Here is an 18,972-nt window from a genome sequence, read left to right as displayed (position 1 = left end):
TGACAGCCAAGAATGGAGGAACTTTACCAAGGGCAGAGGAGCATAAAGGGCACATTAAATGAATTCTCATCTGGAACAATCTGTGAAGTGATTCTGTTTAACTCCATTCACACATCATCCAGTCCCTTCTCACTGCTACACCAGATCAACAAAATGAAAAACCTAAGATCTCTGAAATAGATAATATCACTCTTGAATTTCGATGTTGGCTTCAATTGATGATTTCTCTCTTTCTAGAAAACTTCAGAGATGCCATTTTCATGATTATCTTGAAAGGGAAATAAATCTTTCTGGAATAACTATAAACACAAGAGATTCTGCAGGTACTGGAAATCCAGAGCAACACACAAAGTGCTGGAGGAACTCAGCAGGTCAGGCAGCATCTATGGAGTGGAACAAACAGTCAGTGTTTCAGGCTGACAGCCTTCTTCAGGACTGGAAAGGAAGGGGTAAGTAGTCATAATAGGAAGGTGGGGAGAGGGAAAGCAATACAATCTGGCAGGTGATAGGTAAAGTCAGGTGAGGAGGGAGGGTGAAAGAGTGGGGGAAAGGTGTAATGAGGTGAATGAAGAGGAGTTAGATGTTAGGCTGGTCTAAGTCTGCACTTCGTGCTCTGTGTTTGAAAGGCAATGATGTGGACGTGCGACAAAAGACTTCCATGGATGAATGTCAGGCCAGCAAGTGATGCGGACAAAGACCAGTGAAGAAAATGGCTGGTGCCCGCCCTCCCCCCAGTTCAACGAGTCCCCTCAGGTCAGTTGGTCCCAGGATTAGAGGTTCATTTATACACACCTGAGCCTTCACAATACTCAGATTGACAATTCCAAGGATGCACTGCCCATTAAGTGAAGAAATGTCTTCCAATCTCAGTCCTGAATGGTTGCTGTCCCTTTCAGGAGGAAGGTAAAATTGTGCATTTTTGGTTCAAGGTAACCTAGACAGGGGAAACATCATCCCAATTCTGGCCTGTCAAACTAGGCAAGAGTTTTATATGCTTCAGTGAGATTGCCTCTCAGTCTTTTTAATCTCTCCTCATTTGTTAATCCCCCTAACCAAAGCGACAATCTAGAAAACCTTGGTAACACTCCCTCTATTGTATTCATATCCTTCTATGGCCAGGGAGATCAAATTAATACAGGATATTCCAGATGCAGTCTGATGCGGACCTTACATGACTTCAGTGGGATATCTTTATTTTTGTACTCAAATTCTCCTGCAATCAAGTCTAATATGCCATTATCCTTCTTGGTTAATTTGTTGACCCTGAAAATGGAGATGAGAGCGCATGCAGGAGAGAGGTATACCAACTAGTTGAGTGATGTCACAGCAACAATCTTGCACTCAATGTCAGTATGACAAAGAGCTGATTGTGGATTTCAGAAAGGGTCGGAAAGGGAACATGAATCAATCCTCATAAAGCAATCAGAAGAAGAAAGAGTGAGCAAATTTCAAGTTTCTGGGTGATAGTACCTCTGAGGATCTAATCTGGTCCCGATATATTAATGTAGCTATAAAGAAGGCAGCTATATTCCATTAGGAGCTTGAGGAGATTTGGTTTGTCATCTAAAACACTGGAAAACTTCCGTAGATGTACCATGGAGAGCACTTCGATAAGCTGCATCACCATCTTTTTTGGGGGGTGGGACTACTGCTCAAGATCGAAAGAAGCTGAAGAAAGTTGTAAAATTAGTCAGCTCCATCATGGATTTTAGCCTCTGTAGTATTCAAGACATCTTCAAGAAGCGGTGCCCCAGAAAGGTGGCAACCATTATTAAAGACCTTCATTATCCAGGACATGCCCTCTTCTCATTGTTACCATCAGGAAGGAGGTACAGAAGCTAGAAGGTACACACTCTGCAGTTCAAGAACAGCTTCTTCTAAATGGGCATTGAACTCATGAACATTACCTCACTTTTTTATTATTTTGGTCTTAGCACTATTTTAATTTACCTATTTAATATACACATATATATACACACCTACTGTAATTCTTTTTTTTCAACATTACATGGACTGCTGCTGGTTAAGTTAACAAATCTCATGACATCTGTCACTGATATTTAACTTGATTCTGATTCTGATTAAGCTTTAATGACCCAACCACAAGAATATCCAGGACCTTCTAAATACCAATATCTTCAATCATTCAGTATTTAAAAATAATTCTGATATGTATGACCTCATTAATTTCCACATTCTTCATGTGCCATATGCAATGCCAACTAATTTATTTTGGACATCTGCATCACCAATAACCCACAGTGCACCTTCTTCATAGCTCATGCTGCATCCAGCTTTGTATTATTAGTGGAGGTATACATTATACTTGGTCCCCTCATCTACATAACTGATACGGGTTGTGTGTTCCATCAGTTTCTGTGAAGCTGATTTGTCATACCCTTCCAAATGATAAGTTATAACTAATCTTTGTTTTCTTTACAGTTTAACCAATCCTTAAATATGACAGTATGCTCATCTATCCCATATGTTGTAATTTTGTTAATAACATCTTGTTGGCATTTTATTGAGAGCCAAAGTATCTCGGATTACCTATTCCACTAGATTCGATTAGAGTATCAAAATACTCCAACAAATTATTTAATATTAACGTTGAGCTATTTTTTCATTTATTTTGCAAGTGCCCTGCCTTAATAATGGATTATATAAGTTTTCCTGCTTGAGATGAATACAGATAAAAATACTTGGCACATCAGATAGCATCTGGTGAGGGAAAAATAACCTAATACATAACACATATTATAATGAAAAGTAAACTAATCTGAACTCCTTTCCAACACTAATGAAAAATTAAGAAAAGATGCACACTACTCGATCTGTTAAATCATCTAACGCAAACGCATTAACACATTCCCTACCTTGTTTGCTCCCATTGTGATAGTTTCTCCCTTCACATTCTAGGACTTAAATGATGTTTTTCTGAATGGTTGGATATAGTTGCTGAAATAATCATTCTGCAAGATCTTTGCAAAATAATTGCCTATTGTGGGTTTCAAATGTTTCTTACCTGCGATAAAAATATGTAAGAAACAGAATTTTCATAGTCTGGATGGCGCTATTGGAATAGCTGGCAATATGGGCAAGGACATTCAGTACTAGAGATATAAGTGTTTTTCTGTGGAGATCATATAACACATAACAGAAAAGAGAACATAGTGCAGTGGGGTAATGTCAGACATCAAGTCATGGAGTTATAGAGCCATACTGCATGGATACAGGCCCGTCGGCCCAATGAGTTCATACCAACTACAATACCCATCCACAAACACACTGATCATGTCTTGTGTATGTGCATCCAAATCACTGATATAAATAACAAATAACAAATCACCCAACACCAACCCCTGTGACACAGCACTAATCATTGGCCATTCCAACAAACAACCTTCAACCATCATCTGCTGCTTCTTACCTTCAAGCCAATTTTGAATTCACCTGACTACTGTAGCTCTCCTTGGATACCATGGATCCTAACCTGCCAGACCAGCCTACCATGCAGGACCTTGTTGAAGGCCTTGCTGAAGTTCAATAGAAAACGCCCATTCTTCTAGCTTCCTCTCCCTCATATGACTTCCACAAAGTACCAATTCTTCAGAGATTTTTACATCGTCAAATAGACAGCTGCCTATGGCTAGTCTTACAACCTCTTGTAAATAAGTTGTCCTTCCACTTGGCATAATCTTCTGAAATTTCAATGTAACTGCCTGAATCACAGTCCGGCGATTTTTTGGACTCAATTAGATATTAAGACTGGAAAGGAACTGCATATTTTCCTAATCACCCACTTACAACTTAAAATTAACAAATAGGATGAAAAAATCATGATCTTAATTGTTAATATTTCCACACAAGAATTAATGGATGAATTGTATTTTTGTAAACAGCAGCCTTTGTTCTAAATTCACTAAGCTTTTCCTGTTTAATCCCCAGATTATCCGAAACTCGGAATGACGCATACCAACATTCCAATGGAAAATATCAAGCCATTAAGTTCTGAAATTAATTAATTTTTATCATATAACACCTTGGTTATAATTACATTGCAAGAAAGTATTTAAGATCCAGCAAATTAGACCCCTTAGTGTGTACTTAACAAAATTAGAATATTTCAGTTTCTGCACAACATGCAACATCCTTAAAGAACAATAATAGTGCCAGCAGGTGTAACAGAGTTATTTTATTAAATAAAGCTTTTCAGACTATTCATTCCTTCTAATTAAGGTTCAAAAAGTACTGTCTGTAATTATACATTGTATTAAAATAAATCGTAGTCATGGTACAGAAAGACTGGCACTTACTGTCCACTTGCCATTCTCTGATGACTCAGCAATAGAGTGTATAAAGGGAGGACAGGAGGATGAATTCAGGGCCCTGGTGGAGGACTTTGTCAAATGGTGCAAGCTGACACATCAGCAGCTCAACATCAGTATGACAGAACAGATGGTGATGGACCTTGGGAAGACTAAGCCTGCATTGCTTCCTGTTACTATTGATGGTGAGGACATGGACGTGTGAAGGCCTACAAGTACCTGTGGGTGCACCTGGATGGCAGACTTGAGTGGAGTACCAACAGAGAGGCTGTGTACAAGGGCCAGACATGCCTCTACTTCCTGATGAGACTGAAGCCCTTTGTAGTATGCAGTCCTCTCCTTTGAGCCAGTAAAACCTCCTACGCGGTAGTGTGCTGAGGCAATGGCATCAACACAGGTGATACCAACAGGATTAATAAACTGATTGGAAAGGCTGACTCTGTTGTAGGAGTCAAACTGGTCACACTGAACACTGTGGTGGAACAAAGGACCTTATGGAAAATCCTGGCAATTCTGGACAATGTTAGAGAATTCTGGATAAAGGCATACTTGAAGTGTTGGACAAGGAGTTCAAGGGAGTAAGGATTAGTAACGCTAAGGAAAAACACTATAAATATCCCAGATAGAATAGTGTGTCTCTTGCTTTGGAAGAAGCTTTAGAATAGAAAATTAAAAGAGAGGAAGTATAACATAGCAAAGACGAGTGGGAAGCCGGAGGATTGGGAAACTTTTAAAGAGCAACAGAAGGTAACTAAAAAGTCAATATGCAGAGAAAAAATAAGGTACGAAGGTAAACTAGCCAAGAATATAAAGGAGGAAAGTAAAAGCTCCTTTAGGTATGTGAAAAGGGAAAAAATAGTTAAGACCAAAATTGGGTCCTTGAAGACAGAAGTGGGTGAATTTATTATGGGGAACAAGGAAATGGTAGACGAGTTGAACAGGTACTATGGATCTGTCTTCACTAGGGAAGACACAAACAATCTCCCAGATATAATAGTGGCCAAAGGACCTAGGGTAATGGATGAACTGAAGGAAATTTATATTAGGCAGGAAATGGTGTTGGATAGGCTGTTGGATCTGAAGGCTGATAAGTCCCCGGGACCCGATGGTCTGCATCCCAGGGTACTCAAGGAGGTGGCTTTAGAAATCGTGGACGCATTGGTAATCATTTTCCAATGTTCTATAGATTCAGGATCAGTTCCTGTGGATTGGAAGGTGGCTAATGTTGTCCCTCTCTTCAAGAAGGGAGGAAGAGAGAAAACAGGGAATTATAGACCGGTTAGCCTGACGTCGGTGGTGGGAAAGATGCTGGAATCAATTATAAAATTATGACACATCTGGATAGCAGTAACAGGATCGGTCCGAGTCAGCATGGATTTATGAAGGGGAAATCATGCTTGACTAATCTTCTGGAATTTTTTGAGGATTTAATTATGAAAATGGACAAGGGAGAGCCAGTGGATGTAGTGTACCTGGACTTTCAGAAAGCCTTTGATAAAGTCCCACATAGGAGATTAGTGGGCAAAATTAGGGCACGTGGTATTGGAGGCAGAGTACTGACATGGATTGAAAATTGGCTGGCTTACAGAAAACAAAGAGTAGCGATTAACGGGTCCCTTTCGGAATGGCAGGCGGTGACTAGTGGGGTACCGTAGGGTTCAGTGCTGGGACCGCAGCTGTTTACAATATATATTAATGATTTAGATGAGGGAATTAAAAGTAACATTAGCAAATTTGCCGATGACACAAAGCTGAGTGGCAGTGTGAAATGTGAGGAGGATGTTATGAGAATGCAGGGTGACTTGGACAGGCTGGGTGAGTGGGCAGATGCATGGCAGATGCAATTTAATGTGAATAAATGTGAGGTTATCTACTTTGGTGTTAAGAACAGGAAGGCAGGTTATTATCTAAATGGAGTCAAGTTAGGAAAAGGTGAAGTACTAGGAGATCTAGGTGTTCTTGTACATCAGTCACTGAAAGCAAGCATGCAAGTACAGCAGGCAGTGAAGAAAGCTAATGGCATGCTGGCCTTCATAACAAGGGGAATTGAGTATAAGAGCAAAGAGGTCCTTCTGCAGCTGTACAGGGCCCTGGTGAGACCACACCTGGAGTACTGTGTGCAGTTTTGGTCTCCAAATTTGAGGAAGGACATTCTTGCTATTGAGGGAGTGCAGCGTAGGTTCACAAGGCTAATTCCCGGGATGGCAGGACTGTCATATGTCGAAAGATTGGAGCGACTGGGCTTGTATACTCTGGAATTTAGAAGGCTGAGAGGGGATCTTATTGAAACATATAAGATTATTAAGGGATTGGACACGCTGGAGGTAGGAAGCATGTTCCCGCTGATGGGCGAGTCCAGAACCAGAGGTCACAGTTTAAGAATAAGGGGTAGGCCATTTAGAACGGAGTTGAGGAAAAACTTTTTCACCCAGAGAGTGGTGGATATTATGGAATGCTCTGCCCCAGAAGGCTGTGGAGGCCAAGTCTCTGGATGCTTTCAAGAAAGAGATGGATAGAGCTCTTAAAGATAGCGGAATCAAAGGTTATGGGGATAAGGCAGGAACTGGATACTGATTGTGGATGATCAGCCATGATCACAGTGAATGGTGGTGCTGGCTCGAAGGGCCGAATGGCCTACTCCTGCACCTATTGTCTATTGTCTATAGTCTGAGTGAGAATCTAAATGTATTTTGTTCATGTACATGCTGTGGCCACCACATACCTGTGGTGGAGAAAATGATTGTTTAAGATGGTGGATCAAGTTATATGCTTTGTCACGGATGATGTTGAGCTTCTTGAGTGTTATAGCAACTCACCCAGGCAGATAGAAAGTGTTCCATCAAGCAACTATCTCTATTTAAATGTTTTAAGGTATTTATTTTTTCTTTAATTTACCTTGTGGTTTATATATAATAGAAAGGCCTTGTGGTATCAAAGGTGAGTAACTTGCTCCAGGACATCCAACTTCAACTTACAGCTACAATATGTGCTGGTCTGTTTGACCTTCTCATCAATGGTGATCTTCAAGTTGGGAATTCTGTTAAGGGTAATTCCATTAAATGGCAAGGGTAGATGACTAATTTAGGATGGTGGTGAATATTGGTGGCTTGGGTTGAGGCACTTGATGTTGCAGTGTTCACTGAGCTTGGCAATTAGCTTGCGGATGTTTCATCACCAGTCGAGGTGACATCATTGGCGTGCAGTTGTTACTGTTTCTCTCTGGGAGTGCTCATGTTTATATACTGTAGCCTGCCCATTCACTTGCCCCAGTCCTGATTGGCTACCCCTTCAGCTGATTTTTGAATTCTATTGGCTTGGGTTCCTTTGGCTCCTAAGAGACCCTTGTTACAAGGATTACCCTTTGGAATAATGGTCAGGGAGGCACAAAGAGAATCTGTAATTACTGACAACAACCTTTATTGTCTCAACAGAAGAACATGTGAACTTATACAGCTGAATACCTGTTTGAACACTTACTAAGTTTTCCTGCTCTTCTATGAACAGTCAAAGAATAGAAAAGATAATACTAGTTAAAAAGAAGACCTTACTGGCCACAGGTTCCTTGCAGTCCCATTTCAAATCTCCATGTCTGTGGGCACCTCACATCCATGATAGTGAATCTCCCACAGAATCATTGCTGCCAGCACACACAAAACACCTGCTTTTATATGCATGTCTTACCAATTCAAATATTGCATTCCAGTCTCATGTGCCTGACCTTTAACATCTTTTTCACTGGCTCTACTCTAAGCCAGCATCCATTTATTGCCCCCTTCCCAGCAAGTGATGAATGGCAATCTATGGCTCTTTAATCTTAATCAGCAACCAGCCTGAATCACATAGGGTTATTACAGAGCCCAACAGTCACAAATTTGCATGTTATATCCAACCAAAAAAAACCTCTCAAATAACTTTTTATTTGGAAATGATCCCTGGTTCAGCAGATTACCTGGAGCATAATTGTGTCGATCTTAAAACACTGATCAAACCAAGTAACTTTACCTCACAAAATGGAGAACACAGAATAAAATGGCAGCCTCCATCTCCAAGCACATGGCAAGTAAAAGACATTTTTTCTGTCTGCTCCCACTGTCCTAGATTCACACAAATTCACTGATTGGTAGACTATAGTTCTTTCTGGCCAACATCCTGCATCATAACTATAACTGTAAGGGGGAAATAGCATAGAGATGAGAGGGAGGAGAGAGGTAGGTGATAGGTGGAATCAAATTCGGGGGGGGAGTGAGCAGATTGAGGGGTAGATGATGGTTAGAAAGAAACAGGTGTGGGGCGTAGTGTTGTAAAACCAGGACTGATGAGTGATGCACAGATAAGGACAGACTAAAAAGGGATAAAAAAGAAAAATGGGGGAGCATACCCAGTGGGAGAGTGGAGCATGGATGACTTACAGTGGACTGAAAAGCTTGAACATGTAGATATTAAGGGAGAGGATGTGCTGGAGCTTTTGGAAAGCATCAAGTTAGATAAGTCACCGGGACCAGACGAGATGTACCCCAGGCTACTGTGGGAGGTGAGGAAGGAGATTGCTGAGCCTCTGGTGATGGTATTTGCATCATCAATAGGGACAGGAGAGGTTCCAGTGGATTGGAGGGTTGCAGATGTTGTTCCTTAATCAAGAAAGGGAGTAGTGATAGCCCAGGAAATTATAGACCAGTGGTTGGTAAGTTGATGGAAAAGATCCTGAGAAGCAGGATTTATGAACATTTGGAGAGGCATAACATGATTAGGAATAGTCAGCATGGTTTAGTCACATCCTCAAAAAATTCAGTCAGGCTCATAAAGCATGACCTGCCTTTGGCTTTGTCAAAGGCAGGTCATGCTTTATGAGCCTGATTGAATTTTTTGAGGATGTGACTAAACACATTGATGAAAATAGAACAGTAGATGTAGAGTATATGGATTTCAGCAAGGCATTTGATAAGGTACACTATGCATGGCTTATTGAGAAAGTAAGGAGGCATGGGATCCAAGGGGACATTGCTTTGTGGATCCAGATCTGGCTTGCACACAGAAGGCAAAGAGTGGTTGTAGACGGGTCATATTCTGCATGGAGGTCGGTGACCAGTGGTGTGCCTCAGGGATCTGTTCTGGGACCCTTACTTTTCGTGATTTGTATAAATGACCTGAATGAGGAAGCGGAGGGATGGGTTAGTAAATTTGCTGATGACACGAAGGTTGGGGGTGTTGTGGATAGTGTGGAGGGCTGTCAGAGGTTACAGTGGGACATTGATAGGATACAAAACTGGGCTGAGAAGTGGCAGATGGAGTTCAACCCAGATAAATGTGAGGTCATTCATTTTGGTAGGTCAAATATGATGGCAGAATATAGTATTAATGGCAAGACTCTTGGCAATGTAGAGGATCAGAGGGATCTTGGGGTCTGTGTCCATAGGACACTCAAAGCCGCTGCTCAGATTGACTCTGTGGTTAAGAAGGCATATGGTGCACTGGCCTTCGTCAATCGTGGGATTGAGTTTAAGAGCCTAGAGGTAATGTTGCAGCTATATAGGACCCTAGTCAGACCCCACTTGGAGTATTGTGCTCAGTTCTGGTCGTCTCAGTAGAGGAAGGATGTGGAGACCAGAGAAAAGGTGCAGAGGAGATTTACAAGGATGTTTCCTGGATTGGGGAGCATGCCTTATGAAAATAGGTTGAGTGAACTCGGCCTTTTCTCCTTAGAGCAACAGAGGATGAGAGGTGACCTGATAAAGGTGTACAAGATGATGAGAGGCATTGATCATGTAGATAGTTGGAGACTTTTTCACAGGGCTGAAATGGCTAACATGAGAGGGCACAGTTTTAAGGTGCGTGGAAGTAGGTACAGGGGAGATGTCAGGGATAACTGGTGAGTGGGTGGAATGGGCTGCCAGCGATGGTGGTGGAGGCAGATACAATAGGGTCTTTTAAGAGACTCCTTTATAGGTACATGGAGATTAGAAAAATAGAGGGCTATGGGTAACCCTAGTTAATTTCTAAGGTAAGGAGGGCCTGTATTGTGCTGTAGGTTTTCTGTGTTTCTATGAAGAGACAGAGGCTGGAAGGTAACAAGTGGAAACGAGACACTGCAGGTAATTAAGGAAGGTGATAATGGAACAATATGGGGGAAGGGAGGGCAAGAGGGTGGATGAGAACAGATAGAACTAGTTTGGAGGAGGAAATAAAAGATCCAGTAAGTATAGTGTGTGAATGATCGCCAGGTGGAACACGATGGGAAAGGGGAACAGAATGGGATGATGAGTGGAGGAGGTGGGGAGCAGCATTGATAGGACACATCATAGATCAATATGAGAGAAAAAAAGCACAGGGCTGTGGTTTACCTGAAACCAAAAAATTAATTGTTCAAAATTCACAGACTCACCTCCAAACTCCTACACGTAGGACAACAACTTCCCTGTTAGACTGGATCTTTGATTTCCTGATCAACAGCCTACAATTGGGAATAGGCAGCAACACCTCTGCCACGATTATCCTGGCACAGCAAGGATACATCCTCAGGCCCCCACTCTGCTCCCTATCGCACACTAAATGGACTCTGCTCTAACTCCATCGACAAGTTTACAGGTTGCACCATCATAGTGGGCTGAATCTTGAAAATAAAGAGAAACTAGAGAACCTTGTGGCATGATGTCATCACACTAACCTTTCCCTTGATGTAAGTAAAACAAAAGAGGGGATGATACACTTCAGGAGGTTGGACTGTGTGCACAGTCCTATCTGCATCAATAGTGCTGAAGTGGAGATAGTTGACAGTTTCTAGTTTCTCAGAGTAAACGTCACTGAGAGCCTGTTCTAGTCTAACCATATAGACACTACGCACAAGAAAGCGCACCTGTACCTCTATTTCATCAGGAGATTAAATAAATTAGGCTTATCCCCACTGATTTTCATCAAGATTTATTGATGTGCCATAAAAAGCATTCTATCTGGATGCATCACAGCTTGGTATAGTTACTGCTCTGCCAGAGATTGCTAGAAACTGCACAGCTTTGGACTCAGCTCAGCATATTACGGAAACCAGCATTTCCTGTATGGACTCGATGTATACATCTCAGTGTCTCAGTAAAGCAGCCAACATAACCAAAGACTCCTCCCATGCTGGACATTCCCCCCCCCCCACTGGGCAGAGGGCAGCACAATAGCATAGTGATTAGCACAATGCTTGACAGTACAGGCAACCAGGTTCAATTCCTGCTGCTGCCAGTAAGGTACGTTCTCTCCATGACCATGTGGGTTTCCTCCGGATGCTCTATTTTCCTCCCACAGTCCAGCGACGTACTGGTTGTTAGGTCATTAGTGATTGTAAATTGTCCAGTGATTAGGCTAGGATTAAATCAGGGGATTGCTGGGGGGTGCAGCTCGAAGAGCCAGCAGGGCCTACTCTGTGCTGTATCTCAATAAGTAAATAAAAAGACACAAAAGACTGAAAGGTTGTACCAGAAGGCTTAGGGGCAGCTGATAGCCCACTGTTGTAAGACTACTGAATGGATCTGTTGAAATATAAAATTGACTCTACCTCACAACTTACCTCTTCACGTCTTTGCCCATGATTGTCTACTTGCACTGCACTTCCTCTGTAACTGTAACATTATGCTTTGCTTTCTGTCATTGTTTTCCCTTGTACTACCTCAATACACTGATGCAATGAAATGATCTCTATGGAGGACATACAAAACAAAATTCATATGACAGCAATAAACCAATGTATCCATTTGCCATACCACTAAATCTACCTAGGTGGAACGTGAGGTCCAATTTGCATTTGATCTAACCCTGGCAGTGGAGAAGGCCGAGAACAGACGAGTTGGTGTGAGAATGAGAAGGGGAGTTGAAATGCCATGTGACGAGGAGGTCAGGATGGCCATAGCAGATGGAGAGCAGGTATTCCACAAAACAGTCCCCTAGCTTGAATAAACTCATCTTGGTGTTCCACCTGAATACAGGTATCAATTATAAGCAAGTTTCAATGATAAACTCTGCCAAGAAGATGGAAGACTTTGTCATCAAATCATTGGTTATAATCAATACCTGAAATTGGTTGGAAGCCCGAGAAGAGTTTATCTGTTATATATGCCGGGAAAGCACTAGATCCTTTTTCAATCCTCTAGTTCATTATACAACTCTTGTTTGTGTTTTACATGGTGGAGGAAGTGAATTTGGAAGTTCCTCCGGAGAAGTAGTCCATATGTTGCTATAGTGCTGCCAACTGATGTTACACTGGGTAGCCATGGAGGAGAACATGGTTGTTGATGGGAGAGGATAGACACTAATGAAATGGAATGGTTGGTCTTCCAAAGTGTGGCTCCATGAATATTGTCAGAGCAGTAAATATCAGGACAACTTTTCTGTGGATGATTGGGGGCAGATTTTACAATTAGTTAATACTTCCTCTATTTGTGCTAAACATTCCCTAATTCAATTTAAAGTGGTTCATAGAGCACATATGTCCAAAGATAAGTTAGCGCGTTTTTACTCGCATATTAATCCTTTCTGTGATAGATGTTCGGGGCAGATAGCCTCTTTAACTCATATGTTTTGGTCTTGCCCTACTTTGGAAACTTTTTGGAGAGATATTTTCAATATTATTTCTAAGGTATTAAATATAGATATCTCTCCTCACCCTATTACTGCTATCTTTGGACTACCTAAAATTTCTAGTAATCTTTCCCCTTCAGCCCGTAGAATGATTGCATTTCTTACTTTAATGGCGAAAAGATGTATTTTACAACATTGGAAAGAGCTTAATGCTCCAACTACCTTTTTTTGGTTTTCTCAGACGATTTTATGTTTGAATCTGGAGAAAATTAGAAGTAACCTTTATGATTCTTCATTTAAATTTGAACAGATTTGGGGACCTTTTATTCGATATTTTCATTTAATGTAATATTTACCCTTCTTGTTTTCTCTTCACTGTTTTAATGGAGGTCGGGATTGAGGACGTGATTTTAAGTTTAACTCTGTTTGGTTTCAAGTTAGCCCATTGCTTTGCTTTGCTTTTAGTTAGTTGCACGGTGGGTTTTTTTTTTTGGGGTTTTTTTTTCTTTTTTTCCATTGATATATATAAAATCTAGTATACTATTATGTTATCTTGGTTTCTTATGCTTAAATTACATTGTTTGTAGTATTTTCTTTTTGGTATTGTTATCTTTTGGAATTTTATTATACTTTAACATTGTATTAATGTTTATATGGCTTACCTTTTTTGTATACTTACTCAATAAAAAGATTTAAAAAGAAAGAAAGTAAATATCAGGACAACTTGATCATATTTTATCACTTTTTTCCACTTTGCCTTGCAAATGATAAAGGCTTTGGACTGGGGTGACTATTCGCCATAACATACCCAAACAGATAAAACAATGCCACAAACGTGGGTGCAGAACCTTGTTGCAGGAAACATTCAAGGTCCGAAATTGGAATAGAATAATACTTTCGGGACTGGATGAAATCGAAACAAAATAATTGATAGGGAATACGGATTAAACATTTAAAAGTACCTGCCCGGAGGCCGTATTAACAGGTACAATATTTCAATTAAATTGCATCTGTCCTTTTTATTCATGACACACCGACACCGTTAAAACTATCTTCACAAAGTACTCTCAGGCTAACACTTGCCGGGGACGATACCTCGCTGACGATAGTGGAGATGTACTGCTCCTTACTGTACTCCCATCCATCCAGACACGGTTCCTGTTCGATCTCAGACATATTGAAGAAATCTGGGTCGGAAAATGCCTCCGAAAGGTTCATTATCACGTTCAGCCGGTACCGACTGCACTTGCTGCGCTGCCGTTGAGCGCCTTCCAGCCGAGGAATCGTCCTGTCCCTCCACGCATCGCTGAGGTTAAGGTTCCCGGGAACTAAGCAGCGATGCTCAGGTATATCTCCGACGAAAACTATGGAAAGTCCGCAGAAACCGTTCGGTAAAATGCTGACACTCAAAAGAAAGAAGATAAGTCTCTGGTACGGTCCCCATTCTCCCAGGAAAGCAGTTACTTCATCGTAATCCCGCATGTTAATTGCAGTGCCAGAGCCGATGGCGACTTTCTTGCGGAGACTCGGAACATTGACAGATGGTAGGCGGACCCGAAGTTTGCAGTTCTAAAGCCCGATAATTCTGCACGGTTCCAACCTATGTACAGAAACTCAATATTGAAAAATGCAGCAGTCCCACCCCCAGTCCCGAAATCTTACAATAAAAAGCGTGGCTGCAAATCCTCCTGCAAGAATGTGGTCACTAGGGACCCTGTGAAAAGAAGTATTTAGCAGGATTCGACGTGGTGACGTGATGAGAAACATATCAGTTGATGCACTCTGAGAAACATTCACATTTCATGTCATTTTAATGGATTCATCTGGTAAAACTTAGACAGGGCTGTTGACACATAGACTCAAAAATATTCCCCTGTAAGATTCGACCATATGGGGGGGGGGGCCTTTCGAGTTGATAACCATCTGGACTTGTTCATGAATCTACGATCAAATTCCAAGAACATTGCTAAATACAATGGTGGGGGGGGGGTCATTTAAATTATTAGCGTTGTTTTTGCTTCGACAGTTTTAACGAGTTAAAGCAGAAGATTTTAGAATGAAGTCCGGTCACCGTCGTTACAGTGGTTAGGCAAGGCTTCACATCGTCAGCGACTGCGGTTCATTTCCATCTGCAGGCTGTAAAGAGTTCGTACTTTGTGACCAGAACCATTGACACACTTGCAGGCTGTCCCCAGCACAGTTTTGGATTGTGTTGGTCAATGAGACCAAGAATGCATTTCACTGTAAGTTTTAATGTACATGTGTAAAATAAAACTAATCTTTAGGGGGAAACGGTAGCCTAGCCGTTAGCACTACACTATTGTAGTACCAGTAACCTGGGTTCAATTCCCATCTCTGTCCATAAGGAGATTGTACTTTATCCCTTTGACTGTATATGTTTCCTCTGGATGTTCGATTTCCTCCCACATTTCCAGATGTATGGGGTTAGTAGGCTAATTCATCAGCTGGGTGTAATTGAGCATAGTGAGCTCATTGGGCTGGAAGGGCCTGTTAGTGGGTTGTGTCTTTAAAACAAAAATAATAAAAGAAAATGGAAAAATGGCTATTTTTTGACAAAAATATCTTTTACTTAAGAAGGAGTGTGGTCATTGTTGGGAAGACCAGCATTTATCACTCATCCTTGCCCACCTTTAGTATATAGTGGGAAACTACCTACTTAAAATGCTGCAACTGTATTGAATAAGTCTTCGACAATTAGCAGAGATCCTCTAAAATTGTGCTCGCTTTGAGAGACGGGGAGTATATTTGTCACTGGCTACACTGGCATTTATTGTTCATCAATAATATTGCTTACAGTTATTGATGACAAGGCCAGCATTAATTGCGTACTGCTTTTGCCTTGAGATGATAGTGGCGAGTCATTGCCTTAAACTGTTGCTATGTGTAGGATAAAGGTACTCTCATAGGGCTGTTGGGTATAGAGCAGCAGGACAATGACTTTGGGAGGTGCTGCTGAAGTGGCCTCGTCAGGTAAATGCAGAACACTTTGTAAATGCTATTCACTGCAGTTCTATGTGCTAGGACTGGGGAGAATGAAGGTTTAGACCACCAGATGATAAGCAATAGGAAGAGAATTAAGTCACTCAGCCCTTGAGACTATTATTCAATAAGATTATAGCTGATACAGCCTTTTCTTAAATTCACTTTCCTGCTCTATCCCTGTGAACTCTATTCCCTTAATGATTATACCTTTTTTGTGATCACCTTTCAGTATATTCAAGGATTGAGCTTTAGTGGTTTCTGGAGCAAGGAATTCCAAATATTCAGAATGAATCAGAATCAGAATCGGAATCAGGTTTATTATCACCGGCATGTGACGTGAAATTTGTTGACTTAACAGCAGCAGTTCAATGCAATACAAAATATAACAGAAAAAAAATTAATACCTATACTTATACTTTATACTTCATTGTCGCCAAACAATTGGTACTATAACGTACAATCATCACAGCGATATTTGATTCTGCGCTTCCCACTCCCTTGATTTGTGATTTTGTGATATTGACCCCGAGGAACTGAAAGCCGTTAAAGACGGCGCCGATAACCGGCGACTTTGCGCCTGCTCTCCCGAGCAAACTGCCCTCTCCACTATCCTATACCAGAGAAACCCTTCTAAACATCCAATTTAGCAAGATCAAGATCAACAACATCCTGGCGAAGCAACTGACCCAGCTGGAGACCACCGCGCCGGAACTGCTTCTTAAACTCCGGACCGCACCTGGACCTGACCAACGAGGCCAAACACGTTCCCGGAGACCCGCGGTCTGCTACCTGCCGGAGCGCTTGGAGACAGGGCCCATTCCGACCAGCACCTCTCCGGAGCAGACGACCATACAGAAGTGACGGCGGAGACCTCAAGGTGCCCCAGACGCTTCCCCGGAGCGACCACCGTAAAGCCCCGTTGGTGGCCATCCACAGCTGCTGGAAGTGAGGCCTCCGCCGCCGACCTCGGAAATCGAGCCCGAGGCTCGGCTGGAGCGGAGGCCTCCGCAACCATGACTCGGTTTAAGGATTTATTTCAGCAAGGAGCCCGGCCATCCGGGATTAAGTGTCGGCTTCGGGGCCCGACCCAATCGACAGCCGAGGCCCCCGGCAGCTGGAAGTGGCACTCGGCCCAACCTGGAGCGCACGACGACACGACCCGCTGATTGATTCCCGCGAGACGCGTCCACCTACATCAAAGAGCTGCCGACAACACCTACATCGATGGAAACCTGGAAAGATGCACTATTTACTGAGGAAGCGTGGGAAAAGAGCTGGGCTGCTGGTCAGATTGAAGCTGAGGGGCTTCAGGGTCCCTATGCCCACCACACTGCTAGCTAATGTGGAAGCCATAGAGAACAAGGTGGATGATCTTAAAGGGAGACTCACCTACTGCAGGGAGATGCAGAACTGCTGTGTATTCTGTTTCACCTGGACCTGGCTCTCCCCTGCCACCCCTGACTGTGCCACCCGACCGGAGAGATTTTCGATCCATCAGATGGAACGCACGGCATACGTATATTGAACAGATTAAAAACCGTTCAAAAAACAGAACTACTATATATTTAAAAAGTGAGGTAGTGCCCAAGGATTCAATGTCCATTTAGGAATCGGATGGCTGAGGGGGAGAAGTTGTTCCTGAATCGCTGAGTGTGTGCCTTCAGGCTTCTGTACCTCTAACCTGATGGTATCAGTGAGAAAAGGGCATGCCTGGGTGCTGGAGGTCTTAATAATGGACGCTGCCTTTCTGAGACTCTGCTCCTTGAAGATGTCCTGGGTACTTTGTAGGCTAGTACCCAAGTTAGATCTGACAAACTTAAAACCCTCTAGAGCTTCTTTCAGTCCTGTGCAGTAGCTCCCCCCCACCCCCAATACCAGACAGTGATGTAGCCTCTCAGAATGCTCTCCACGGTACATCTATAGAAGTTTTTGAGGGTATTTGTTGACATAGCAAATCTCTTCAAACTCCTAATAAAGTATAGCTGCTGTCTTGCCTTCTTTATAACTGCATCAATAGGTTGGGACCAGGTTAGGTCCTCAGAGATCTTGCCATCCAGGAACTTGAAACTGCTCACTCTCTCCATTTCTGATCCCTCTATGAGGATTGGTATGTGTTCCTTTGTCTTACCCTTCCTGAAGTCCACAATCAGGTCTTTGGTCTTACTGACATTGAGCGCCAGGTTTTTGCTGCAACCCCACTACACTAGTTGGCATATCTCACTCCTGTACGCCCTCTTGTCTCCGTCTGAGATTCTACCAACAATGGTTGTATCATCAGCAAATTTATAGATGGTATTTGAGCTATGCCTAGCCACATAGTATATAGAGAGTAGAGCAATGGGCTAGGCACACACCCCTGAGGTGCACCAGAGTTAATCATCAGCAAGAAGGAGATGTTATCACAAATCCACACAGATTGTGGTCTTCCGGTTAGGAAGTCAAGGAGCCAATTGCAGAGGGAGGTACAGAGGCCCAGGTTCTGCAAGCTCTCAATCAGCATTGTGGGAATGATGGTATTAAATGCTGAGCTATAGTCAATGAACAGCATCCTGACATAGGTGTTTGTGTTGTCCAGGTGGTCTAAAGCTGTGTGGAGAGCCATTGAGATTGCATCTGCCATTGACCTATTGTGGCAATAGACAAATTGCAATGGGTCCAGGTCCTTGCTGAGGCAGGAGTTCAGTCTGGTCATGACCAACCTCTCAAAGTATTTCATCATTGCAGATGTGAGTGCTACTGGGTGATAGTCATTAAGGCAGCTTACATTATTCTTCTTAGGCACTAGTATAATTGTTGCCTTTTGGAAGCAATTGGGAACTTCCATCTGCAGCAGTGAGAGGTTGAAAATGTCCTTGAATACACAGGTTGGTTGGCACAGGTTTTCAGAGCCTTACCAGGTACTCCATCGGGACCTTCCACCTTGCGAGGGTTAACTCTCTTTAACGACAGCCTAACATCAGCCTCCGAGACAGAGATCACAGGGTCATCAGGTGTAGCAGGGATCTTCATAGCTTCAAAGCAGGCTTAGGAGGTGTTGAGTTCATCTGGTAGTGAAGCATCACTGCCATTCATGCTATTGGGTTTCACT

The 18,972-nt window shown here is 42.4% G+C and overlaps 1 protein-coding gene across 3 annotated transcripts in view; it reads right to left on the bottom strand.

Moving 5' to 3' along the window:
- The window catches only part of LOC134348883 (organic cation/carnitine transporter 2-like), a 66,436-nt gene extending 49,282 nt beyond the window's left edge, over window positions 1–17,154 (bottom strand). Inside the window, exon 1 of one of the 3 annotated variants that reach the window (XM_063052671.1) lies at window positions 16,621–17,154. In XM_063052671.1, coding sequence (XP_062908741.1) covers window positions 16,621–16,899 — 279 coding nt within the window. In that variant the 5' untranslated portion in view covers window positions 16,900–17,154. Of the gene's footprint in view, window positions 1–13,976; window positions 14,531–16,620 lie in introns of those variants that run through there. The other 2 variants (XM_063052672.1, XM_063052670.1) reach the window with 2 other exon arrangements.
- Between the last annotated feature and the right edge of the window lie 1,818 nt (window positions 17,155–18,972).

Source organism: Mobula hypostoma, chromosome 7, assembly GCF_963921235.1.
Source record: "Mobula hypostoma chromosome 7, sMobHyp1.1, whole genome shotgun sequence".
Lineage (NCBI taxonomy): Eukaryota > Metazoa > Chordata > Chondrichthyes > Myliobatiformes > Myliobatidae > Mobula > Mobula hypostoma.
The sequence above is the reverse complement of the archived record's forward strand: the minus strand, read 5'-3'. Positions and strand labels throughout refer to the sequence as shown.